General features: G+C 40.4%; 1 protein-coding gene across 3 annotated transcripts in view; it reads left to right on the top strand.

Moving 5' to 3' along the window:
• Positions 1–26,769, top strand: part of AREL1 (apoptosis resistant E3 ubiquitin protein ligase 1) — a 38,844-nt gene that overhangs the window by 7,393 nt on the left and 4,682 nt on the right. For 2 of the 3 annotated variants that reach the window (XM_089522206.1, XM_089522208.1), the window contains exons 2-19: positions 4,905–5,154; positions 6,457–6,516; positions 6,981–7,207; positions 8,275–8,512; positions 14,440–14,609; positions 14,695–14,875; positions 16,573–16,820; positions 17,510–17,587; positions 18,043–18,184; positions 20,046–20,167; positions 21,153–21,228; positions 21,648–21,757; positions 23,003–23,182; positions 23,303–23,428; positions 23,894–24,023; positions 24,183–24,241; positions 25,726–25,815; positions 26,368–26,543. In XM_089522206.1, coding sequence (XP_089378332.1) covers positions 6,501–6,516; positions 6,981–7,207; positions 8,275–8,512; positions 14,440–14,609; positions 14,695–14,875; positions 16,573–16,820; positions 17,510–17,587; positions 18,043–18,184; positions 20,046–20,167; positions 21,153–21,228; positions 21,648–21,757; positions 23,003–23,182; positions 23,303–23,428; positions 23,894–24,023; positions 24,183–24,241; positions 25,726–25,815; positions 26,368–26,543 — 2,369 coding nt within the window. In that variant the 5' untranslated portion in view covers positions 4,905–5,154; positions 6,457–6,500. Of the gene's footprint in view, positions 1–1,712; positions 1,766–4,904; positions 5,155–6,456; positions 6,517–6,980; positions 7,208–8,274; positions 8,513–14,439; positions 14,610–14,694; positions 14,876–16,572; positions 16,821–17,509; positions 17,588–18,042; positions 18,185–20,045; positions 20,168–21,152; positions 21,229–21,647; positions 21,758–23,002; positions 23,183–23,302; positions 23,429–23,893; positions 24,024–24,182; positions 24,242–25,725; positions 25,816–26,367; positions 26,544–26,769 lie in introns of all 3 variants that reach the window. The other variant, XM_089522207.1, reaches the window with a different exon arrangement.

Genomic DNA, 26,769 nt, shown 5'->3' with positions numbered 1-26,769 from the left:
AGCAGAATTTGAAGCAGACGTCATGTGATCTGTATTGGGTGAAGCAAGCTTCATGACCCTCTCTCAGGAAGGGATCTCTAGAAGACATACTTTCTCTAGCGTAGAGACATTTCTAGCCTAGTCAGATTGGTGGCACCAGCAGTGATGAGGATTGAACTGGCTCTTTGAAAGGATGTGACAGTATCCATCTGCCTGCTTTCTTTCACTCCAGGTTTTTTAACCACTCTTATAGATACAATACAATTGCAATAAATTATTTAAATTCTTATTAAACTATTTTATTTTAATATGTTTTAAATTGTATAGAGTCATACAATCATAGGGTTGAAAGGGGCCTGACCAGAGATCTTTTGATAGAGGGCATGATAGAAATATGTTAATAAATAAATAAATAAATAAATAAATAAATAAATCCTTCACCACTAGAGCATTATTGGATATAGAATCATACAATCGTAGAGTTGATGTGGCACCTTCATTTTGTTTAGTGCTGAAACTTTAGTTTGAGAGCTGGAGCTGGTTTGCTGACATGCCTGCTTGCCTAATAAACAGTTCTATATACTTAGGAAGATATATATTTTTTATGACAGAATGCTTGGAAAGTTAAGCTAATTTCTTGTCAACAGAAAACTGGAAAGATAGGCAAGCTTGGGCAGGTGGGATTTTCTTTGGTATGAGCAGAATGAAGAAGCACTTGAAGACTGAGTTTTTGTTGAAGTACAATAAAGGGATTTGGAAAAAATCTCCTTTCTACTAGAAGAGGGAAGAATAATAGGTTCTTTGCCCTGGAAAATTATGGAAATTATTTGTTAGTTCTCCTTCATATTTCATTCCTGGCCCTTCACTTTTTCCCCTTTATATCTCTTTTTAGGGAATAATTGAGTGCACCTCAGGGATTTCACAAGAAACTTTGGCTTTCTAAATGCTCCAGACATTTCTGAATACTGCCTAGTTTAGGGTTTCCCTTTCCTGAATGTCAATGCCCTTTATTGTTTTATTTTTACACTAGAATATTGCTATATAATACTTGTGCTTAGATGCATTATCTTATTGTTTTGAATAGCTTGGTCATAGACAAGAATTTTTGCTTTTCAAATACACAGTATGGGCTGTTCTGTCAATGGGCTTTTTTCCATAGAAATACTGTTTTTGTTTCTGGTATGTATTACAGTACTCAGTTGTTGCTCACTTGTTACACAGAATCTAGAACTGTCTTCTCATGAGGTAATGACTCTGTTGGAAAGATACCACTTTGTCCATTGTTCAGATCAATGTATTCAGAGAATGTGACTTCTCACCCTCAGTATGCTCATGATTATTGTGGATTTTGTGGGATGGTTTCAATGACATCTCTGAGGGCATCTCTGACACAGGTCTTTCCCCCCTGTGCCCTGCACCAGTAAAAAGTTGGGTTCTCTCCTGTGCTGTCTGGCAATAGTGTGTGTGAGAGGAGGAGGGGAAGATGTGCAAAACAGCACAGCGCAGTTATGTATAGACTGGACATTGTGTGGAAAGATGTGCGCATCTTTGAATGTGGGCTTGTGAGATCAGCAGATGAGTAGTTGAAGCATATACTCACCAATCATCTAACAAATTGGATGTCCAGTGCACTCTTACCTGGACATTTGTTATTCTGTCAGCTTGCTAGCATCTGTCTTGACTCTATTTTATTTATTCAGGGTTTATCATATTGCCATTTCTCAAAATCTCAGGTGTCTGTTAAAAAAAGAAGTCAAACTCATGGAATAAGGAGGAAGAATCAAAGGCTAGTCTTTAAAATACTTTATTTTTTTGCTTGCCTACATTATTTTGTCTAATTTTGAATACCAGCTGTCTTTCATTCCTTGAGTTCTAATCTGGCAGATACTATGAGACTCCATGGCTGAAATGCTCGCACCTTCATTTGTCTCTCAGGCTATTACCTATAGATGTTTGGGCTGCCAAAAACCTCAAACATTTGACAACCCAAGCAACTTAATACAAAGCAATTCTGCTACTAGATGTGCTAGATTCTGCTATTGCTGGATGTATTCTTGGGCATTAGTTGTTTAATAGTTAAAATTGTTACCAGAGACGGAAATAGCATGGAAAGAATAGGGACAGGTTCTTACGCTACAAAAAATAAGAGCAATTTAACATGTTTCAACAAACTTTATTCAAAACTAACAATATGGATGTGTCAAATGAAGCGACCAGTTCATTTAAGCCTTGCATAAATGAACAAAACATTTTGAACCTTCTAGAGACTACTTGGAGGATTCATCCAAAATGCATCCAGGGATTAATTTTTCTTTCACCAGCCCCCATTTTTTTTTATGATTTCCATGTTGGTGCCCAGATTTGTAGATGGCTGCTTTTGTAATATGTGGGCAGGAGCTGGAAGGCCAGGTTTATCTGCTCTCCCCTTATTTTGTACTTTTCACACATACTTGGAACTTGGAGGCAGCTGCTGTTTGCCTTGCTTGTTTTTGGTAGACACAAACAACAACTATAGGATTGGTTAGAGAAGAATGCCATTTTTTCCACACTGATGCTTTCCCAACATTGGCGCATTACAAACGGACGTCCTAGGTTTAAAAAGGGGCGTCACTTCTTGACACCCCCAAGCCTAATATGTCCTGAGGACGTACAAGATGGCGGCGCTCCATCTACATGGGGGCCGACATGATGGCGTCACAAACGCGCCGCCTCCAAACGAGTGCTTAGTGTGCCCTTTCGTCGGAGCAGGAAGGAGCTCCAAAACGGAGCTCCTTCCTGGTCTTGTGTCGCTGGGCGCAGCCTTTAGATGGCTGCGCCCAGCGACACAAGGGACTCCCTGCCGCCGCGGGGTGTCCTTGGGGCTTGAAGCCTTTTGCTGCTTCCCCCCGCTCTGGCCGCTGAGGCCCCGATACAGGGGCGGGTGCAGGCCGCCGCTTTTCGGCAGTCTGTAACGTGCCATAGTTTACTACAGACATGCTGCTGCAACCCAGCATCAATTGTCTGTGTTTCTTCATCCTTCCCTCCCCATCTAAATAAATAAAATGCTAAATAAAAAAACCCACTTTTTTTACTTGATAGAGGAAAAAGGGGCAGGTAGGCATAAAAAAACTTTGTAAAAAGTCGCCTCTCTTTCAGCTTTGTTAACTGAGATATGGTTATATCTCAATATATGGTTATATTGGGCCCATACAGACAGGCCAAAATAAAGCTGCTTTGGGTCATTTTGGAAGTATGCTGTTTAAATGATGCATGCATCCTAAGAGGCCAGAAGCCACGCCAAAGCTAAACACCAGTCCTAAGGACTGGACCACAGCTTTGGCACAACTTCTGGCTTCTTAGGACGCATGTATCATTTAAACAGCATACCTCCAAAGTGACCTGAAGCAGCTTTATTTTGGCCTGTCTGTACAGGCCCATTGTGTCAATGTAGGAATAATGTTTATCCTGCAAGGTATACAAACTTCACGTGTCAGAAGCTTATTGCTAACTGCAATTCCCTACCATTTGTAGTTACATTGAAAGAAGCACCTGTAAACTTGTGAAACATGGAGAACACTGTTTTCAATAATGGCATTTATATACTGTATATACTCATTTTCAAGTTGACCTCATGTATAAGTCGGCAGATTTTAGGGCCAAAATTATAGATTTTGATGTGATCTGTAGATAAGTTGAGGGTAAAACGTAGGGGCTTATAATAAAGGATGTAAAGGGGAAAACGCTACTTCGTTCCCTCTTTCTCTGGTCCTCTCCCGACCACCTAACACCATTTCCCTGATGCTGGAGGAGAAAGTTTTAACATGGGATTGAAAAGGGGAGTAACTGGAGGGGCGTGGGGTTTAGTGGTCAGAGAGGAAGGAGAAGGAGGAGGAAAGTAGGTTTTATCATCAGATTGAAAAGGGAAGGACAATGGGGTTTGGTGGGCAGGAGAGATCTAGGGAGGGAGAAATTTTTAACATCCAGTTGGGAAGGGAAAGAAAATGGGGGAGGGAATGGGGTCCAGGGAGATCCAGAAAGGGATGAGGAGGGAAGGTTTTAACATCGGATTGAGAAGGGAGTTGTCTCTTTCACACACTTACGTTACCTGCGGGAGCTCTTTGAGAAATCACTTCCAAGGTGGGACATTGAGGAGGTGCTTCTTTTCAGGACCTATCTCAGCAGTATTACTGTATATCAATCAACCTAGGGTCAATTTTTGTGTATAAATTTTTCAACATATAGTTGAGTATATACGGTAGGTAAATTTTAATGTGCAAAGGGACCCTAAGCCTCAGAAAAGAAGTCCAGCACATCTAAACAAGAGAAAAGTGATGTAACTCGGCTTATGATGTTGCTTTGTGGTGTTGCTCAGCTGCTCACTAATGTGAGTCTTTGGCTGAGTGAGTTCAAAAATTAAATGATACAGAATTTCTTGTTTGTTGATATATTAATTAAAATGGTTATAACGTATCCAGTAGCTAAAGACCTAAGGGTCAGATATAGGCAGTAAAGTAGCTCAAACAATTTTGTGCGTGTGTGTGTGTGTGTGTGTGTGTGTGTGTATACAGCAGGATAACACAATGGACAAAAATCCAGAACTCAGGACCTCAGAGCCAAGCCATGGTCACTGGACTCAAAAACTTTGCTGAAGAGGCATAGTTTAACCTGGAGCTGAAATTAGTACTGTCACTGGCCTAATCAGACCTCCAGGGAGAAGGCAACACTGCAGAGAAGGCCCTCTCTTTTGTCTCCATGTAATGTGTTGCTTTCAGTGGAAGGGCACATAGGCAAAACTTTCCAGTGAATCTCAGTGCTCTTCCATGTTTATATAGCAAAAGGTACCTCCTGAAGTATCAAGCCCACAAGCCATTCTGCTTTCTTTGTTGAAATTTTTAAATACATAACAATATTGATGATTTGATTGTGACTACTGATTTTCATTTCAGGAAATCACCTAGCAAGTTTTTGGGAGATTACATGTTGTAAAGTGACAATGCAGAGTGCCACTTCTTGGAATAGTCAACTTGTAGCTGTGCATGTTCACCTGTATTGTGAGTTCCAGGATTATTTGTCTCAATGTTGATTTGGAAGTCATCTGTTCTTGCTGACACTTCCCTGTTTTCTGCATGGTGAACAAAACAGCTGAGGAATGGCCACTTCCTTATTATCTTTTGTGGCATGGAAACATGTATAAAGGTATGTTTTTCACTTGGCTGCAGGAATAAGAAGCATTTACTACTCTTTGGGTGGAAGGGAATTAGTCATATCACATAAAAAAAAGTGAATATAACTATAATATACCAAATAAAAAAATCTTAACCATCAAAGTTAATAAAAATGCAATATAAATGAAGCACATGTAGAATATAACAGCAAGCATACTAGTGCTGACTGTAAATTGCAGCTTGATAGGATATTGCCAGTCATGACAGGGAAAGGTCCAAATGCAGATTTGATGCATAATAGAATTTGCTGCTCCTTCTAGATAATTTGTTTTTCAAATTTTTGAGAGCTAGGAAATGCATAGATTTCCAACTGTGTTCCGAATTGTGTTCTACCACGATTGTAAAATATATTGCCATATTTGGCTGACGCTTCATTAATTCAGTCTGAACACTGTTCTTCTAATAACAAGGCATCAGTGTCTTGTCCCCATAAATTTTGGTACATAGCCCTCTAAAGACAGCGTGATCTTTGAAGCAAGCGAGCCTACACAATGTTGGATCTTGAAAAGGAAGCATAGCTCCTTTTCTTTTTCTATATAAGGAAGAGGGGTATGTAAGAAATTTGCTGTGCCAATATATTAAACAGATTTAACAAATTTGTAAATCTTAGACTAAAATACAATTTGTCAGTGGAAATCTAAGCTTTCCAAAAGCCGCAAAAACAAATAATGCATTTGACAGCAAAAATTTGAATTAGGATATGAATAAATTATATGAACGTTACTGAATGCCAAAATGATATGTGTATGTTGGGTTTTTGTATTTTTTATGCTTGCTGCTGTTAATCATACTGCAACGTTTGCGGTGAATATTGCTAATACTCAGTTTTCTGGCACTCAAAGCAACACCTAGGTCCAAAATGCACTGCTGAAATAATCCAATTTGGGACTGCTTTAACTTCCTTGTCTTAATGCTAAGGAATTCTGGGAACTGTAGTTTTGTGAGACATTTAGCCTTTTCTGTCAGGGAGCTCTGGTGCCGCAATAAATGACAATTCTCAAAATTCCCTAGCGCTGAGCCAAGGCAGTTAAAGCGGGTTATTTCTGCAATGTGTTTTGGATTTTAGAATATCTTGGTACTAACCAGATTTGGCTTCACAATTCCATGCTGTGAAACTATTATACATTTATTTTTCTTTTCTTGAAGCGCAGGATAGAGATATGAGGGAGGATGAATTAGAGCATGTCTGCTGTGTTTTGTAGGAATCAGGTGTTTGATCAGGAGATTGCCATGAGAAAGGATATTGAACTGGGGTCTGTTTTTTTCATTTCAGATGCAGCTGTGAGCCTCGGCTGTGTGTCTTATTGAAGGGACCTAATGTTTTACGTTATTGGTAAGCAAAGAAAATGTTCTAGGAGGCTCCTTAAAGACCCTTATTGTCTACTTTTTAATTCAGTGAATCTCAGAGGTTGTTGTGCTAATACTGAGTGCATTAACTTGCATATTTTCTCTTGGCATAATCTTGACCTCAGACCTGCTACAGCTCCCTTCTTTTCCTCTTGCTGTGGGTTCAGCTACTGCTGAAAACATTTTAGTGTCAGAGGCAGAAAATCCAAATGGTGCTTCCATGTCATGGTGGACTAAATTAGGGATAATTTGTTACCTTTTATCCTACCCTAAGTTGTGCTGCCCGATGCCTCCCAATGGCTCTGTGTGGTGATTTTCTTTCTTCCTGGGATTTTTCATTTCTGTTTTCATCCAACATAATTCTGCCTGAAGTTCCAAATCCTTCATGGTGATAGACGCTGAGCATTTTCATGGAATGAGTAAGTGGTCTCTATTTTCTGTTTGCTACAGGTGGGATCACAGTATCTGTGGTAGCTTTTTTTTTCACCATTAAGTTCCTCTTTGAGCTTGCCGCACGTGTAGTCAGCTTCCTCCAACATGAGGACCGGGAGCGCAGAGGAGAGCGGACCATTTATGACTACGTGCGAGGCAACTACTTGGACCCCCGCTCTTGCAAAGTGTTCTGGGATTGGAAAGACCCCTGTGAGGTGGGCCACAGCATGGCCTTCCGAGTGCATGTAAGGGAGCTTTTCTTTTTCCATAACAGTTCTTATATGAGATCGAGGTTTTACCTCATAGCAGTACAGGGCACAACTCTTTTTTTAACGAGTATGAGAGTATTCCTTTTGAAACTTTGTTTCAATTTTGTTTTTGGGCTGAAAAGTTTCTGTGTTGGTGGACAGCATCACTGTAGACCTGGACAATAATAGGGGGTATCTCCTATAAAAAAAATTCTGCAATGAGTTTCATGTGGGGTTCTGGCTTCTAGAGTTAGATCAGTGGTCCCCAGACTGTACTCTTTAAGGGATTTTGGACTTAAAGGGATTTTGGACAGCTCCCAGAATCCCAGACTATTGTCCAACATGGCTGAGGCTTCTGGGAGCTGAAGTCCAAAAGGGCACAGTTTCGGGACCACTGATTTAAATGATTTAATGATCTCATGGCATGGTTTTATTCTTTTTCTTTCTGAGCTTTGTTCTGTCACTTCATTTTTGTTGTTATGTTCCAAGTAGTCAGTTTTGACTTACTGTGACCCTATGAATGAGAGACCTCCAAAAGATCCTGTTAATGTTTCCTGTCTTATCAGTTCAGAGGCATGATTTATTTTATTGAGTCAATTGATTTCATTGTTTATAAATCTGGAAGTTATCTATCTTTAAGCATGGTTGGATGTGATCTTTTTTAATGGTCTAAACATTTCTGCCAAGTGTGCTGAAGCTCAGAGATAATTCCATATTGTCATAGTTGAGCATGATATGAAATACATTGCGCCCGCGTCATATGCAGGCACGCTTTATGCTGCTTTCAGCATACGCTGAAAACCGCGCTGGGAGAAGGGGCAGCGTGTCCCATAGGGATGAATGAGGCAAGCACCGCCGCATGCACAAGCCCCATTCATTTAAATGGGGCTTGAGCATAGGCGGTATTTGTTTTACGCGTGGGAGTCTGGAATGGATCCCCTGCATAAAGAAAGGGCAAACTGTATGTACTGTTTTGCTCTACCTGCATCATTAATAGAAAGCTTGAAGCAACTTATCTGACATCTCTGTAGCTCATTATTCACCTGAGCTTCTTGATTATGCAGCTGTTCTATAAGAATGGTCAGCCCTTCCCTGCTCATCGTCCTGTGGGACTGCGAGTTCACATCTGTCATGTTGAGCTAGCAATGGATATTCCTGTGACCCAAGAAGTACTTCAGGAGCCCAGTTCCAATGTGGTGAAGGTAGCATTCACTGTACGTAAGGCTGGACGCTATGAGATCAGTGTAAAGCTTGGAGGATTGAATGTGGCATACAGTCCTTATTATAAAGTCTTTCAGCCAGGTAAGTCCTAGTTTAAGCAACTACAGGGCAAGCTATGGATGGGAAAACAAATACAATACATTATTACTACCTTTATCACTTAATATTTATTTATCACCAGTATTAGTGTGAGTATTCTGGGTTGCATTTGATGTCCAAAGTTTGAGAAAAAGCATCAAGTTATTATTTTATTTATTAATTTATTAAAATTGATATTCTGCTCTAGATTATAAACTCTTTGATTTTTTTTAATTTAGAATTTAAAACAATAATAAACTTTCTAAAGGGTGATTATGGCTTTTTAAGTGTCAAACCCTGGCCTGAAGCATAATTGAAACTGGTCCAGAGTTGTGCAGAAACCTCATGCTTGAATACCTTGACCAATAGTTGATGCAGTCCTTGAGATGCAAAAGGTCTCCTGTAAGAGTGGTCGCACAACCACTTCCTTTAATTGTTTAGAATCACCTGACATCGAAACCTTAGTCATATTCTGGACCCAACTCATTAGGCTTCTCCTAAGATGTTAAAGTAAAGATTGACAAGAACTTGAATAAACAGGTGGTTGGCTACACTGTCCTAGCACCTTCTCCATATCTTTGGTTTATCCAGAGAAATCTGAATAGTCTATTCTCTGGACCTATCCATTATGCTGTGAGCAAAATTAGTTTCAGATAATTTTCGATATCAGCAATTTCACCTAAAAAGTGCTTAGCAAATAAGTCATGTTGGGGTCCCAAGGATTATTAATATTCCTTCCTGACCAAGTTGGAAAGATATTGAAGAATTTTTTTAAAAAAGGTTAACTGGATTGATTTTTCTACTTATTTGATACTAAGTAGATATAGTAATGATAGAGAAACAATCCTTTCTTATCTACCATTATCAGCATAATGGAAGCTCTTAAAGGGCACTCAGCTGAATGCATTTTAATTTTTCATCACCTTTGTTTCATCTGGAAGCTTATCTATTTCATTGCTCTTAATTCCTGGGTAAACCATGGAGGAGAATTCATCGAGTGGGAGAGCTTGCTTGGGAGTATCATCTACCACTAAAATTATCTCTTCAAGGATTTGTTTTTTGGATCAAAGAATAGATCCAAACCAAGAATTCTTGGCATATTTAATGATGCAGTCCACTTATTAATTACCCTTTGGTGCACTATAGCAATACTTAAAATTGCAACATCTTTGGATGTCTATGTAATGGCCATAAGTTCTTAGCCGCCCTTGCTATGTGATCTGCTTTACAGTTCTGAACTGTCTGTGGCACACATTTCATTGTCCAATAGTGTTCATAGAATCATAGAATCGTAGAGTTGGAAGAGACCACTAGGGCCATCCAGTCCAACCCCCTGCCATGCAGGAAATCCAAATCAAAGCATCCCTGACAGATGGCCATCCAGCCTCTGTTTAAAGACCTCCAAGGAAGGAGACTCTATCACCTTCCGAGGAAGTGCATTCCACTGTCGAACAGCCCTTACTGTCAGGAAGCTCCTCCTAATGTTCAGGTGGAATCTCTTTTCCTGTAGCTTGCATCCATTGTTCCGGGTCCTGTTCTCTGGAGCAGCAGAAAACAAGCTTGCTCCCTCCTCAATATGACATCCTTTCAAATATTTAAACAGGGCTATCATATCACCTCTTAACCTTCTTTTCTTTAGGCTAAACATCCCCAGCTCCCTAAGTCGTTCCTCATAGGGCATGGTTTCCAGACCCTTCACCATTTTTGTCGCCCTCCTTTGGACATGCTCCAGTTTCTCAATGTCCTTTCTGAATTGTGGCGCCCAGAACTGGACACAATATTCTAGGTGGGGCCTGACCAAAGCAGAATACAGTGGCACTATTACTTCTCTTGATCTAGACACTATACTTCTATTGATGCAGCCTAAAATAGCATTGGCCTTTTTAGCTGCCGCATCACACTGTTCACTCATGTTCAACTTGTGGTCTACTTGGACTCCTAGATCCCTTTCACACGTAGTTTCATTCAGCCAGGTGTCACCCATCCTATATCTGTGCATTTTATTTTTCCGCCCTAAGTGCAATACCTTACATTTCTCTGTGTTGAATTTCATTTTGTTAGCTTTGGCCCAGCTTTCTAGTCTATTCAGGTCATTTTGAATCTTGATCCTGTCCTCTGGGGTATTAGCTATTCCCCCTAATTTGGTGTCATCTGCAAATTTGATAAGTATGCTCCCAATTCTGTCATCCAGGTCATTGATAAAGATGTTGAATAGCACTGGGCCCAGGACAGAGCCCTGTGGGACCCCACTGGTCACTTCTCTCCAGGATGAAAAGGAGCCATTGTTGAGCACCCTTTGGGTTCGGCCGGTCAACCAATTACAGATCCATTTAACAGTTCCTTTGTCTAGCCCACATTTTACAAGCTTGTTTGCAAGAATGTCATGGGAAACCTTGTCAAAGGCCTTACTGAAATCAAGATATACTATATCCACAGCATTCCCTTCATCTACCAAGCTGGTAATTTTATCAAAGAAAGAGATTAGATTTGTCTGGCATGACTTGTTTCTCTGAAACCCATGTTGACTTTTTGTGATTATGGCATTGCCTTCTAGATGTTCACAGACTCTCTGTTTAATGATCTGCTCCAGAATCTTTCCTAGAACTGATGTCAGACTAACTGGACGATAATTGTTGGGATCCTCTTTTTTCCCCTTTTTGAAGATGGGGACAACGTTTGCCCTTCACCAGTCTGCTGGGATCTCTCCTGTTCTCCAGGAGTTTTGAAATATGATTGCCAATGGCTCCGATATTACTTTTGCCAGTTCTTTTAATACCCTTGGATGGAGTTCATCTGGTCCCGGAGACTTAAATTCATTTAGATTAACAAGGTGTTCCGCTACTATCTCTTTAGTTATTCTGTACTGAAATTCCCCTATTCTGTCCTCTGCTCCATTATCCTCAGGTTGAGCACCCTTTGCCTTTTCTGAGAAGACTGAGGCAAAGAAGGTGTTGAGTAATTCTGCCTTTTCTCTATCTCCTGTTAGCATTTTGCCATCTTCTCCACGCAGTGGCCCTACCGTTTCCTTCTTCTTCCTCTTGCTGCGGACATATCCAAAAAAGCCCTTTTTATTGTTCTTAACCTCTGTAGCAAGCCTGAGTTCATTCTGCGCTTTAGCTTTTCTGACTTTACCCCTACACATGCCTGCTATTTCTTTGAATTCCTTTTTCGTGATTTCCCCCTTTTTCCATTTCTTATACATGTTCCGTTTCAAATTTAGCTCGGTTGAAAGTTCCTTAGTCATCCATCCTGGTTTCTTGACACACCTCCCGTTTTTCTTTCTCACTGGAACTGTTTGAAATTGTGCCTTCAGTATCTCCCTTTTGAGAAAGTCCCATCCGTCCTGAACTCCTTTATCTTTTAGTATTTCTGACCATGGAATCGCCCTTAATACTTCTCTAAGTTTACTGAAATCCGCTCTCCTAAAGTCTAGGATGCGTGTCTGACTCTGCCTGGCTTCTCCTTTCCACTGTATTACAAACTCCAGGAGAACATGGTCACTTCCACCTAAGGATCCCACCACTTGCACCCCATTAACCAAGTCATCCTTGTTGGTTAGGATCAGATCTAAAATAGCTGACCCCCTTGTTGCCTCTTCCACCTTTTGGACCATGAAATTGTCTTCCAGGCAAGTGAGGAATTTGCTAGACCTTGAGGATTTTGCTGAGTTTGACTTCCAGCAAATATCAGGATAGTTGAAGTCGCCCATCACTACTACATCTCTCTTTTCTGACTGTGTGGTCATCTGTTCTAGAAAGATATCATCCAATTCCTCAGTCTGACTTGGGGGTCTGTAGTAGATTCCCACCGTAACACCCTTGTTGTTTCCCTCCCCTTTGATTCTTATCCAGATGCTCTCCACCTGGCTTCCATGATTGATGTCCAGGATCTCTTCACTGGTGTAAATATCTCTGACATATAGTGCTATTCCTCCTCCTTTCCTGTTTGGCCTATTTCTCTTAAAAAGGTTATTCCCCTCTATTTCCACATTCCAATCATGAGACTCATCCCACAAGGTTTCAGTGATGCCTATTATATCATATTTGCTTTGTTGTACTAGGAGTTCGAGTTCATCTTGCTTATTTCCCATGCTCTGTGCATTAGTGTAGAGACATCGCAGACCATGGTTCCCTTTTACTTGCTGCCTGTGCAAGTTTTTTTGCCTCCCACTGTTGGGTCCTTGCACTGTTTGCCTTGTTTCCTCTATGTCAGTTTGACTATTTTCGCCATCCCTTTCGCCTTCCTTAATATTGTCTCCTTTCCCCTCGGAACTCAGTTTAAAGCTCTCCTGATCAAGTTCTTGAGACTGTTGGCAAAAACATTTCTTCCAACTGGTGTGAGATGCAACCTGGCTGTTGCAAGAAGTCCCTCCTCGTGGAACCGCAGCCCATGATCGAATAATCCAAATCCTTCTCGGCGGCACCATCTGCGAAGCCAGTTGTTCACATCTGCTATTTTCCTCTCCCTTCCTGGACCATGCCCTTCAACTGGCAGAAGAGACGAGATGACAACCTGTACATCCATTCCTTTCAGCTTCCTACCAAGCGCCTCATAATCCCTTTTGATGTTCTGAATGCTGTGTCTTGTCGTATCATTAGTTCCCACGTGGACCAAAAGGAAGGGGTATTGGTCAGTAGGCTTGACCAGTCTTGTCAGCCTCTCTGTCACATCACGGATCTTTGCACCTGGAAGACAACACACCTCTCGAGACATCTTGTCAGGCCTACAAATCACTGCTTCTGTACCCCTCAGCAAGGAGTCCCCCACTACGACCACACGCCTCCTCCGAGGCTTAGCAGCGACTGTTCCCTCGGGTGGGACTCTTAGGCTCCCCTGCTCTGTCCCTGAAGTCTGTCCATGCTGCTCTTCTTCATCCTCCTTGATAAGGGAAAGAGCTTCGAATCGATTCTCTAGCTGCAAGCTCCCCGAACAATTCCTTCTTGGCTTACTTCTCTTTGTGACATTCCTCCAGCTGTCTGCCTCCTCTGTTTGGCAAGTGACCTCTTCCACCCTAGCATCTTCCTCTGCGTGGTACTCATCCAAGATGGTTAGTTCTATTGTGTCCAGGAAATCCTCTTGTTCCCTAATATGCTGAAGTGTAGCTACTCTGGACTCCAGCTGCTGCACTTTCTCCTCCAAGAGTGCTACCAACTTGCACTTGGTGCATGTGAAGTTCTCCACTTCTGTAGGCAAGAAGAGAAACATCCCACAAGAGTTGCAGGTGACTGCGGCAGATCCCTCGTTGTCCATACTGCAAAGTCTTTAGTAGTAAATATAACAGTAATCTACTGGGAATACTTCTTTAAAGGTAAGTACTGGCTGCTATCTTACACTTAAAGGGAAGGTTCCATTTCAATATCTGATTCTAACCTGATGCCACTTGAGCAGAGTTGTTGAGTTAAAGAAAATGAGCACACGGTCTCAAGCACACGGTCTCAAAATGGCTGCCAAGCAGCTCCTCTCCTTCTCCTCTCTCTGGCCGGACTGTTCTGGAAGGCTCTGGAAGGTGGTATATAAAGCTAGTCTGCTAGCTCCGCCCCCTTGTGACTCACAGATGTGACTCACAGAAGCTCCGCCCCTTCAGCAACGAGCACACGGTCTCAAGCACACGGTCTCAAAATGGCTGCCAAGCAGCTCCTCTCCTTCTCTCTCTGGCCGGACTGTTCTGGAAGGCTCTGGAAGGTGGTATATAAAGCTAGTCTGCTAGCTCCGCCCCCTTGTGACTCACAGATGTGACTCACAGAAGCTCCGCCCCTTCAGCAACGAGCACACGGTCTCAAGCACACGGTCTCAAAATGTTGATTTCTACTTTCCCCTCAAGGGTTTGATAGTTCAGAATCCATCTCACTTCCATGACATCTTATATCTCTAGTTATATATGTTCCTTGTAAGATTGCATGAAATTCAAAAAATTTTTTTATTTCCTTCAGGTATGGTAGTTCCCTCCAAAACCAAAATTGTTTGCCATTTCTCCACTCTGGTGCTGACATGTGGGCAGCCACACACTCTGCAGATAGTTCCCAGAGATGAATATGATAATCCTACTAGTAACTCATTATCACTGGTAGATGAGCACAATTATAGCCTCTCAATCCATGAGGTAAGTGACATATATCCTTCTGTGTCTCATCTCTTATGTGACCAGAGCACATCAGTATATTCTAACACAGGTTCTTTTTGTCCAGCTTGGTCCCCAAGAAGAAGAGCCTTCTGATGTTTTGTTTGAAAAGTCTGTGTTGTCCAATCAACAAACTTGTCAAGTTTTCCTGAGACTCACCTTACTCTGTAGAGGATGTTTCCATGCCTGCATCTCCTACCAAAACCAGCCTATTAGCAATGGAGAGTTTGATATAATTGTTCTAAGTGGTAAGTTTAAAATACAGTATCTTTACTTCTATTTCATTTCTTCTGCACAATTCTGTTACCAGCTGGAGACACTTAAAGTTTATTTATATTATTTATTTATTTATTTACGATATTTATACCTCGCCCTTCAGCCCTAAAGGCTCTCAGAAAGTTGCACCTGAGGAAGTAGGCTCAAGTGTACGAAAGCTCATGCTACCAGCTTTTTTCTTTCGGTTAGTCTCAAAGTTGCTATAAGATACCTTTGCATACTGATTTTTCAGAATTACATGGCTTTTTCTTTTAAAGTTGCTTTGTTTTATGGATTACATCTCTCTTAACACTGTTGGTAAATAAAGGATAACTGCTATAATAATATTTTTATGGGAAATGGTATGAAAGTTGTCATTGGCATGACTAGTCTACACTAGGGTTGAGCAAACCCATAGGTCCACAAACTAGTTTGCCCCTCCTCAACCCATTATGGGTCACGCTATACTACCAAATGTTAGTATAATTTTAAGAGATAATTTAATAATGTAATGTTGTTGTTTTAGATTGTACGCTGCTTGGCAGGTTTTTATTCGTTTCCACCCCTTATTTTATTTGATTCTTATTATGTACTGTGCAAACTTTACAGTGCTCTATAAATAAATGTTAACATCAACAACAACAATAAATGTTGGCTGTTAATGCTTAAAAGACCTTTAATACAAGCAGAGCATGTTTATTTTAGAAATTACACTCTCTCAGCTTCAGAGGATGGCAGTGGCAAATGCTTTCTGAAGAAGCTTGCCAAGAAAACCCCATGATAGGTCTTAGGGTCACCATAAGTTGGAAACAACTTGAAGGCACACAACATCAACAACAGGTAGATGAAGTATTCTGTATAATATGCTAAATCTATAAAGTTAAAATAAATTCCTCGAAAGTAGCTTTTATCAACACCATCTTCCCAGCCAAAGAGAGCTCTTATTTTATTTTATGATGTGTACTTTTATGATGTATAATTTTTACAGATCTGTGAACCGCTTTGATCGTTTCGGAAAAGCGGTATAGAAATAAAGTATTATTATTGTTGTTGTTGTTGTTGGCGGTTGCTTAAGCAGCTCTTGCCATCTTATGACATTATAAAGAATATTCAGATCTACTGCCTACATATTACTATTTTCTGCCAGTGTATTGTACAGTGGACCATTGTTATACACTGGGGTTTGGTTCCAAGATCCCCCGTGGATAACAAAATCCATGGATGTTCAAGTCCCAGTAAATATAATGACATAGAAAAATGGTGTCCCTTATAAAAAATGAAAAATCAAGGTTTGAAATTTATACTTTTTTTGAACATTTTCAAACTGTGGATGCTGGAATCCGTGTATAAGAAGGGACGACTGTATTTTTCCTCAGGTTCATGGAAGAGCCACACTCAAGGTATTTTGTTGTAGCATCTGGATAGTTGTCATTCTAATATCTTTACACAATTACTTTAGAAAACACCTGAAGAATTAAAGTGTGTGGGCAATGAGAACTGTTGCTTTTGACATATTATGAGTTTTTGTTGAGGGAACAATAATAAATCCTGAAGAAACAATCCATACAGAAGGTAGTTGAGAAACAGATTCTAAACCCTGAATGGAGAGTGGCTTACTGTTTTACCTAGAACAGTGCAATAAAGTTTTGGCAGTGTAAGACTTTATGTCTGTTTATCTTGTATTTTACAGAGAATGAGAAGAACATTGTAGAGCGAAACGTTTCCACCTCAGGGGTCAGTATCTACTTTGAGGCCTACCTTTACAATGCTAGTAGCTATGCCAACACTCAGTGGCATCTTCCTCCTTTGCATTTGGGTTCCTCACAACGCCGACCTTCCACTGCTACTGAAGATGAGGATGAAGACTCTCCTTCTGACAGCCAGACTCCTGAGAAAGTGAAGAAACCAAAAAAAGTGTATTGTTACGTTTCACCCAAGGTAACAACAGCTTCTGATTTTGTCCTACAAATGTTATTAGAACCATTTTTGTGGTATTCCTGTTCTTGCTATTATGTATGACTGGTGTTATCAATAACTTTCAGAAGTTATTTCATTCTGTCTGTTAGCCTTTATCACTGTTGTGGATGAGTGTGTACTGTGCCATGAAGGACCATGAAATACTTCAAGAAAATATTGTCCTTCCTTGGTTCATTTCTATATTAACCAGTAATCTAAACTGTGGTTAAATTGTACAGGTTGCATGTCCCTTACCCAAAATGCTTGGAACCAGAAGTGTTTTGCTTTTTGAATTTTTTTGGATTTTGAAATATCTGTATTTGCATATACATAATGAGAAGTAATGAGGCTGGAGAGAGTCAAGATATGTGAAATGGTGGGAATCCAAGTGTAGTCCTTGGCATGAATCCACTCCTCTCACCATTTCACAGATCCTCACTTCTCTCAAGATTTGCAAATACAGTAGAAGTATGTAACTCAAAAAGTTTGGAATTTTTGAATGTTTTGAATATTTTAGATTTTGGAATTCTGGATAAGGGATACTCAACCTGTATAATTTATATTACTTTTGTTATGTTGATCCAAAAGAATGGACTCATTTGTTTTCAGGTTCTTTCAGATTACTGTGTTCATGAAGACATGGTTATTTATGCCTTCTGTTTTCTTTTAAGCAATTCTCAGTAAAGGAGTTCTACTTGAAGATCATTCCTTGGCGTCTCTTTACTTTTAGAGTATGCCCTGGCACCAAGGTGAGTTGAGGAAACTGGGTTGTGGGGAGTATGATTTGTTTTTGTGTTGGTTGTTCTGAAAAAACTTGAAGAGGTTTATTCCATTTGCCAGCCTAAATCACAAATACTTGAAAGAATATTTCTTCATCACCATTTTAGAATTTCAGTCTTGCTTGGGAGTCTGTTGTGATCATCTCTTTATGTTGCACTCTGTTCTGATTACTCTGCTTCTTTCCTCTTGTAAAATTCCTGTCCACCCCCTAACAAGAGAAGTACTGAGGCATATTCTGTGGGAAGAGGAATTTTATGAAAGCATTGCTTCAGCTGAATGTTTGACAGTACCTTTCCTGCAAACTGAGTCTGAGCAGGTGGAGGGGGCAAGAGAATGTATGCAGAGGATGGTCTCACTACATCTGCTGAGCTTTCTGGTGAATGATGGTTTCCCTCAACCCTTTCCTTCATCTCTTTGCTGCTAGTTTTCTTACCATGGGCCTGACCCTGTGCACAAGTTGCTGACACTGGTGGTGGATGATGGGATCCAGCCTCCTGTGGAGCTCAGCTGCAAGGAGAGGAACATATTGGCGGCCACTTTCATACGCTCTCTGCATAAAAATATAGGTAAAAAAGAGTCAGGGGCATGAAGTTCTGTTGCTCAGTGTCTGATGTAGGGTTGGGCAAAGTGCGACTGTATTGTGGCCCTTGATGCCTCCACACTGCCTGGATCACACCTTTTTGGCCATAGTAGAGGGTGAATTGTGTCCCTTGGAAATATAGAGGACTACCAATTCATCTTTTAAATAGGTTGCAAAGTCTCCCTGCACTGTTTGACATTTAAAAAATTTTCTTGTTAAGACCTAGAAGTGGTCCTCTGCCACTTTCTGTTTTTTTGTTTTATTTTTTGACAATCTGTGTGGACACCTTACCCTCCCCCCTCCCCCCGCTGGGAAGGTCCCAGGGTCATAAATTAGGCTTTAGGACCTGTTGCAATCAACTGCCTGTGGCCTAATGTAACCTAACTTGCATACAATAATACATATAACTGCTGATCATGTTATAACTTCTGTGGTATGGTCTGCAAGCATTTTCATCAAAGGTTGCATGATTCCTGGGTTTTCTATGCTGCCTAAAGCAGCCTTTGCCTAAAAATATAGAATAAGAGTCACCTTTATTTGTAAGCAATCACACACCTTTCCCCAGATTCTGATAAGTTTTATTTTAGTGATTTTTTTCTGATATTTCTTCGAAGAAGTTTACGCAGTTAGAAAGGGAAGGTTGATGAATGTGGGAAGGGGGGACTTATTCATCTCCAATCTTTTTTTAAAAAATCTGTTCTGTGCTGCTACAGTGGAGAAGGTAAATAATGCTTTTAAAGATTGAGTGTGAAATGGAGTGGGGGTGTCAGACTAGGTGGAGAGATACAGAGAAAAGAGAAAAATAGTAGGCACAGGGAAACAAGATACAAGGAAGTCATTGTGATATAGTAGCTTGAGTGTTGGAGTAGGACACCAGGGTCCACAACACACTGGGTGACTTTAGGCAAGTTACAATCTGTCAGCCTTAGAGGAAGTCAGTGGCAAACCTCCTCTGAATAAATCTTGCCAATAAAACTTTATGATAGAGCTGTTATCAATTTGGAGTCAACTTGAAGACAGAAAACAACAATAACAACAGCAAGGAAGTGATAGTTGGTGAAATTTTTATTTGTGCACACATGCCATCAGAAATAGTAGTATATTTAGGTATTTTTTAAAATTATGATTTATCCTCCTTTGATTCCTTATGTCTTTTATACTGAGATTATTAATCCTTTTGAGATTATAATACATCTGAATTTTTTTTTGTTGAATTACCATGATCCAGATCATAGAATCATAGAATCGTAGAGTTGGAAGAGACCACAAGGGCCATCCAGTCCAACCCCCTACCATGCAGGAAATCTAAATCAAAGCATCCCAGACAGATGGCCATCCAGCCTCTGTTTGAAGACTTCTAAGGAAGGAGACTCCACTACACTCCGAGGGAGTTTGTTCCACTGTCGAACAGCCCTTACTGTCAGGAAGTTCCTCCTAATGTTGAGGTGGAATCTCTTTTCCTGCAGCTTAGATCCATTGTTCCTGGTCCTGTTCTCTGGAGCAGCAGAAAACAAGCTTGCTCTCTCCTCAATGTGACACCCCATCAAATATTTAAACAGGGCTATCATATCACCTCTTAACCTTCTTTTTTTCCAGGCTAAACATCCCCAGCTCCCTAAGGCATTCCTCATAGGGCATGGTTTCCAGACCCTTCACCATTTTAGTTGCCTCCTTTGGATGCTGTTCTTGAACCTGTGTGATGGCTTGTCTCTGGTGTCTTGGTATCTAGCATTTTTGATACCCATTGCAAAAAACAAATAAATAAATAAAAATAAAAAAGTTGAGGATACCATTGATGCTTGAGTTGTTTCAGAAATGAGAGATGACCATGGACTTGTTGGTTTTAGGAGGCTCAGAGACTTTTCAAGACAAAGTCAACTTCTTCCATAGGGAATTGCGTCAGGTGCACATGAAGAGACCTCACTCCAAAGTTACTTTGAAAGTCAGCCGTCACAACCTTTTGGAATCAGTGAGTATTTCTTTTACAGAACTGGATAGTGTATGCCTTTTTAAGAGCAGTACAACTCAGAGTGGTGAGCTGGTCATGGTCCCCAATGAGTTTCCAGGAAGGAAAGCAATTAATGGTAACCAGTGGGCACAAATGTGGTACCACTTCATGTCAAATGGGGAGTGGGGAATCGCTCATATCATGTAGATTGGAAAGCACTAATTTAGGGGATTGTGCAGACCAGGGATGAGTAATTTCAGGGGGCCACATTGCCCTCCCCTGGATTCACTAGGGGCCACATACACGATATGCAGAAAAGTTTTCCTTTTTTTGCTTTCTTCACAAGAAAGTTTGTGCTTCCAGTGCCCTTTATTTAAAAGCAGGGTAACATTTAAAATGGCTTTCATTAAGATGAAGTGCCATAAGTCTGTTGCTTGTTTTGCAGAAGGTGGTAAAACTTAAACTGGCTGCAAAACCAGACAAAGGACTACACATGGGCAAAGGAGAGAAGGGGCCAGGGTGGTTCTTATTTGTATGTATTAAAGTCATGTATTTGCATATACATAGGGTCATGAAAATGTAGATCAAGCAAGTAGCTTGTATTAAACGCGGCTTCCAGTTTACGCGGAAGCTGCACTGTAATACACTCTATGGCGCACGTGGCCACCACATGCATGAGCCCCATTCACTATAATGAGGCTCGAGCATAGGTGGAATTCGCCTTACGCAGGGGGGTCCAGAACGGATCCCCTGCAGAAAGCGAGGTTCCACTGTATTAGTCCTTTCTAAGATGACTAAGGGGAAGTTGATCTGTGTTATAGGAGGCCTGTTTGATTACTCACAGAAGTCAGCAAGAAAGTCCCATTGTTTGATTCCCTCGTTAGCTACTTACGCAGAAAAACCAAAGTAATTCATATCAGAGACTTGTTACCTGTTCATACAAAATAAATTCTTAGTCTCTTGGCTGCAAAAATAAATTTACACTGCATTTTCTTTATATACCTAGTCCCTGAAAGCAACACGCAACTTTTCTGTTTCTGACTGGAGCAAAAACTTTGAAGTGATTTTCCAGGATGAAGAAGGTAAGTTACCTTTTTACTGTGTTTGTGCATAACAGAGACAAGTAAGAGGTCTGTTTGGCTTTATTCTGTACTGTTAATGACCAAAACTTAATAAAACTTACATAGTATTTTGCAAGCTATGGTAAATTTATTCTCCAGTATATTAACCCACCTCATTTATGCAAATATCTCATCACAGGTTAAAATAATAAATTGAGGATGTAGCAAAGCTAAGGCAGTTATCCAGGTCTCATTGAATACAGTTAAATTGCTTGACATTCTTTTTTTGTATTGTCTAAGTATAGAAAATATAGAAAACAGGTCTATTTCTTCTTAAATGTAAAGGTCAGATTACATGTCTACAGTATATAGATACCATACTTATTTTCTTGTTTGTTTTTGCAAGATCTGATTGGTCTTGGATTTGTTCTGTCTTTCAGCCTTGGATTGGGGAGGTCCTCGCAGAGAGTGGTTTGAATTGATCTGTAAAGTTCTGTTTGATACTACCAATCAACTTTTTACCCGCTTCAGTGACAACAACCAAGCTTTGGTGGGTATCTTTCTCCAGTAATTGGTGAAAATGAGAGACAGTGTATCTATTCATGTCTTCAGTTTAGAGGCTTATGATCAAATATTCATGTCCCTTTCTCAGCTTTTTCAAGTTTATTCTGTTTGGCAGGGTTATGAGTATGTGAATGAAGGCGGTAGCTAGTGTGAACTTATACTAAGAAATGATGGTGAAAATAAAAAGAAATACTGGTGTTAAAGGAGGACAGTATAAGTTGTTTGTTGACTGCTTTAACTAAGTCCTATTAGATATCCATGATTACCTAATGTATAGAGAAGGAAACAAAAGAGTATCATGTCATCATGGCTGATGGAGATCAACAATTGGAGTGGCAGGTATTCTTTGCATGTAGGGTTTTCTCAGGGGGGAGGGGGTTGCTCTTTCTATAGATGGTTCCTGTATCTATGGAGGAAATCCTACACCAGTAGGTCTGGGAGCCACATTTCTACCCCCAAACCCCTCTGGGTTATATGGACTGCCAAAAATGCCAGACCACAAACAACTGCACAAAGTCTACTTTTAGTTTGAAAAACAAGTATTTTGAGGTTAAACAGTGAGGGAAGACTTGCAAGCAATTTAAAAGGTGAATTGCAGCTCCTGGAGGTTTCCAAGATAGACAATACACTCTTTTTTGTGTCAGAATAGCATAGTCTAGAGGGACTTTGCCCTTCACACATTGAAAGACTTTGTCCTTCACACATATAAGGGTCCCTTTGTGATGGACACCAGCCACATATTGGCTGAGGGTTTATTATTTCATGTCAAATTGATGTCACAGAGATGTCTTCATGTGATTTAATTCTATACTATTGCTAATGGGTTCAGAGCAGAAGATGATTCCTTCAGGGTGCATCCACGTTGCAGAAATAATCCAGTTTGATATCACTTTAACTGCGAAAGCTCAATGCTGTGGAATTCTGGGCATTGTAGTTTTGTGAGACATTTAGCCTTCTCTGTCAGAGAACTCTGGCGCCACAGCAAACTATAGTTCCCAGAATTCTATAGCACTGAGCCATGCCAGTCAAAGTGGTGTCAGTCTGGATTATTTTTGTAGTGTGGATACAGCTTTAGTCAGAAAGATATCTGCATTTACAATCAGACCAGAAATGATAGGCAAAATCCTTTGTCCACAATATACAAGAAAAAATGAATAGAATATCTCTTAGTTGGACTTGCTTTGATTATTGTGGGCATTACTATGCTAATTGTGGGCTCCCTTGTTTGTAGGTGCACCCCAATCCCAACAGGCCTTCATATCTGCGGCTGAAAGTGTATGAATTTGCAGGGCGCTTGGTTGGAAAGTGTCTCTATGAATCATCTTTGGGAGGAGCTTACAAACAGCTGGTGAGAGCTCGTTTCACCAGATCTTTCTTGGCTCAGATCATAGGACTGCGGATGCATTATAAGGTAATGTTTCTTTGAGCAATGAATTATGCTTCAGAATATTTGGTAGACTCAAATCTGGTTTCACAGTACATACTAAATTTATTTTCTTTCCTTCGTCTCTTTCATGGTTTCCCCCCACAGTATTTTGAGACGGATGACCCAGAGTTCTATAAATCTAAAGTTTGTTTCATCCTAAATAATGATGTGAGCGAGATGGAGTTGGTTTTTGCTGAGGAAAAGTACAGCAAATCGGGACAATTGGAGAAGGTAAGACATTAGTTGAGATATTACAACGTCAGTTTCTTTTGTTCCCAATGAGGAAAAAAGTAGTGTGTCACTAGAAAGTAAAGTAAAAGGTATTAAGTTGGTGTGGGCAGCTTGGGGTCTTCCTAATATTTATTTATTTTAATATCCAACCTTTCTTATGGCTTGGGACTCAAGGCAGCTGTACGGCTAACAGCTCTAGCCAATGGCGTGGAATCACTGTAGTTAGAGCCCAGAAACTGGCAAAACCATTTTGAAGTATTCCTTGCCTAAGAAAACGCTATAAAATTTATGGCAGCACCATAAGTTGATGGGCAGTTTGAACCTGCACATGAAAACATGTACACATACTCTTGGAAAGCCACACATTGTCCATCTCTCATGTAAAGGATTTCTTCCTGTGTAGATTGATGAAATAGATGTAACTTTTCACCGGCACATGAAAATTTTGTTATGTTTTGTTTTTAGGTGGTTGAACTAGTAACTGGTGGTGCTCAAGTGCCAGTCACAAATGAGAATAAAATTTTCTACCTGAATCTGCTTGCACAGTACAGGCTAGCCAATCAGGTTAGAGAGGAAGTGGATCACTTTTTAAAAGGTAATCGGATGAATGTGGTGCTTTGTGCTTTTGTTTTGTTTGAAGATTTTCAAAATGACTAACTTAATTGAACAAACAAACCCGGAATTATTGCGAGATGCTTTATTAATGTCCTTCCATGGTCCATGTGAATCTTTCTTCTTCCTCCTCTTCTTCCAGGTCTCAATGAGCTAGTTCCTGAAAACCTCCTAGCTATTTTTGATGAAAATGAACTTGAGGTGAGATTATGTACTGTTGTCCTTTAGGCCAATGTTACTGAGCATGTAGCTCATGGACCAGTGCTGGTCCTTGAGCCATTAGCTGTCAAGAAGCAACAGTAGCCATTGGGTACAAGTATGATGCAAGCCCCTGGCATATTGATACAAAATAAATTGTGGCTCCATCACATCCTAGTTTGATGTGAACTGCTTTAAACTGCTGTAATTTTGCAGTTGGATGTGAAATACTGAAGTGAGAGATGTTGGGAGCCCCCATTCATGAGTGCTTACTTAGCCAAACCAGCTTTCATGAGGCCACCCAATTAAACTAGGGGAAACTGTTCTGCTCACAACAACAAGTAATAATGGCTCACCTGGGCTCAGAAGACATGCCTACTGAACAATTTAGGATGCCTTCACAATGCATCTGCTTTTCCCTTCCTCCTTCTTAATAAAGAAGAAACTGTAGCAGTTCTGGACCAACGGACACATAGACTGTTTCCTAACTCCCATTAACTGTGAAATCACATCCTAAACAGCACTGCTGCACCAGATTACTTGTCCATTGCCTCTGTCTCCTTTCTGTGCTATACAGATAATGGCACAGTGTAACACCAACTGTCCTTTTGTCATTTCCAGGGAACCCGGTTGGAAACTCTTGAGCCTATAATACATCATGCTTATGATGCTTAAAATCAAGTGGTGAGGGAGAAACTACAACCCTAGGGTATATGCCACCTTAGAGATACAACATTTTAGGTTACTACCCATCCTAGCCAGTGATCTATATTTTTTAAAAAAATGTTTATATATACCAAATTCTAAGGAGGACCTTCAAAGCCAATGTAGAACATCCTGTTCGTTTGGGAAGTATCTGGGTCCAAGATACATATGCACATCTGTGCCTTCTAAGAAGCATTTTGGCTGAAAAACTGAATAGTTCTGTAGTGTTTTATCCAAAAATGATGGTTAGTTGCTGTATTTTGTATATCCAGTTGGGACTCTGGTAGGTGTACTTGGACTTCTGTCACCAAATTCAGCATATGGGATAATCAGTAGAAGTGCCGTACATTTTGAAATGACCATGTTGTTCTGAAGAACAAAAAATCTGCCTCCAGTCACTTTAGTCTGAAATAAATACTGTTTCTCCCTTTCCTTAGTATTATCTCTACAATAGGGGAGTGTTATCTTTCTTTGCACCTTTTGTCAAGGTGTATATAGATATAAATGAGACCTACAGCAAAATTTAATCATTAAAATGTGTGTCTCCTTGGAAAGATTCTCTGCAAATGTTGTTTTTCTGAGCATACTCATACCCCGTCCCCCCAAGTGTTTGTTCTGTATTGGCTGGAATCCTTTTTCAATTCAGCATCTGAGCATGTTAGAAGGAGTGATGTCCTTAGTGTTAAATTTTGAGCATTTAAAGTTCTAGAGCAGACTATATTAAGTAACTGGGGAAAACAGCTTAAAACTCTTTTTTAGTGAAATATTTTCCTTTTTTTCAGCTGCTGATGTGTGGTACTGGAGATATCAGTGTCTGTGATTTCAAAGCACATGCTGTAGTAGTGGGTGGTTCTTGGCACTTCCGAGAAAAGGTACATAGTATGACTTTCCTCCTCTTCAATAATAGATTGGCTGTCTTTTTAAACAGTGCAGGTTGGGAAAGGAGTGGTGTAACGGAAATACAAAGCTTGGGTAGTAAACTTTCACATCAAATCTGTATCAGTGAACATTCTGTAAATCTCATGATAATTTTTATTGCTGTGGTTTTTACAACACCAGGAATGTTCTTTGTACATGTGCACTTTGTCTTTTCTTAAAAATATTATTTGGGCCAGATGTATGTTACTTTAATAACAAACCAAATCTGTAGTTTTATTACTTAACATTTTGTTGTTGCTGTTGTTAAAAACATAGAAAAAGAAATCTTACGAGATTTTTAGGATTAGGCAACATTTTAGGAAGTGGACTTGGAGAGAGGTAACAGTTCACTTCAGGAGATGTGAATGACATGATTAATCCGTTCTTTGGTCTGACCTCAAAATTGACATCTCTGTACAGCTTGTTTTGTGAGAACTTTTTAGCTGTATTTCTCTCTATCATTTTCCATTTTCCTTAGTTCCCTGACTTGTTACTCCATTGTGCAGGTAATGCGGTGGTTTTGGACAGTGGTCTCCAGTTTCACACAGGAGGAGCTGGCAAGGCTGTTGCAGTTCACCACTGGCTCTTCTCAGCTGCCTCCTGGAGGATTTGCTGCACTCTGTCCATCTTTCCAGATCATTGCAGCTCCAACGCACAGTACACTGCCAACAGCCCATACTTGGTGAGTACTTGTTGGGTGCTCTTGCAGGAGCATCTTGGTCATCTGGCATGAGCTTGTAATGGAGCAAGCAGTTGGTTTTGCACTTACTTGGTCGTGCATGAGGGAAAATTATGGTATCATTTACATGGGGTTCTTCCTCGTTTTCCTCACCACTTAGCTATACCTAAGGCTCCTCATAGTTGCAGTTCAGCAACATCTGGAGGAGTGCACAGCTTTTTCATCTGTT

The sequence above is a fragment of the Sceloporus occidentalis genome, unplaced genomic scaffold (assembly GCF_023333645.1).
Source record: "Sceloporus occidentalis isolate IW3139 unplaced genomic scaffold, rSceOcc1.0.p SCAF_4, whole genome shotgun sequence".
NCBI lineage: Eukaryota > Metazoa > Chordata > Lepidosauria > Squamata > Phrynosomatidae > Sceloporus > Sceloporus occidentalis.
This window is presented reverse-complemented; position numbering and strand designations above follow the sequence as displayed.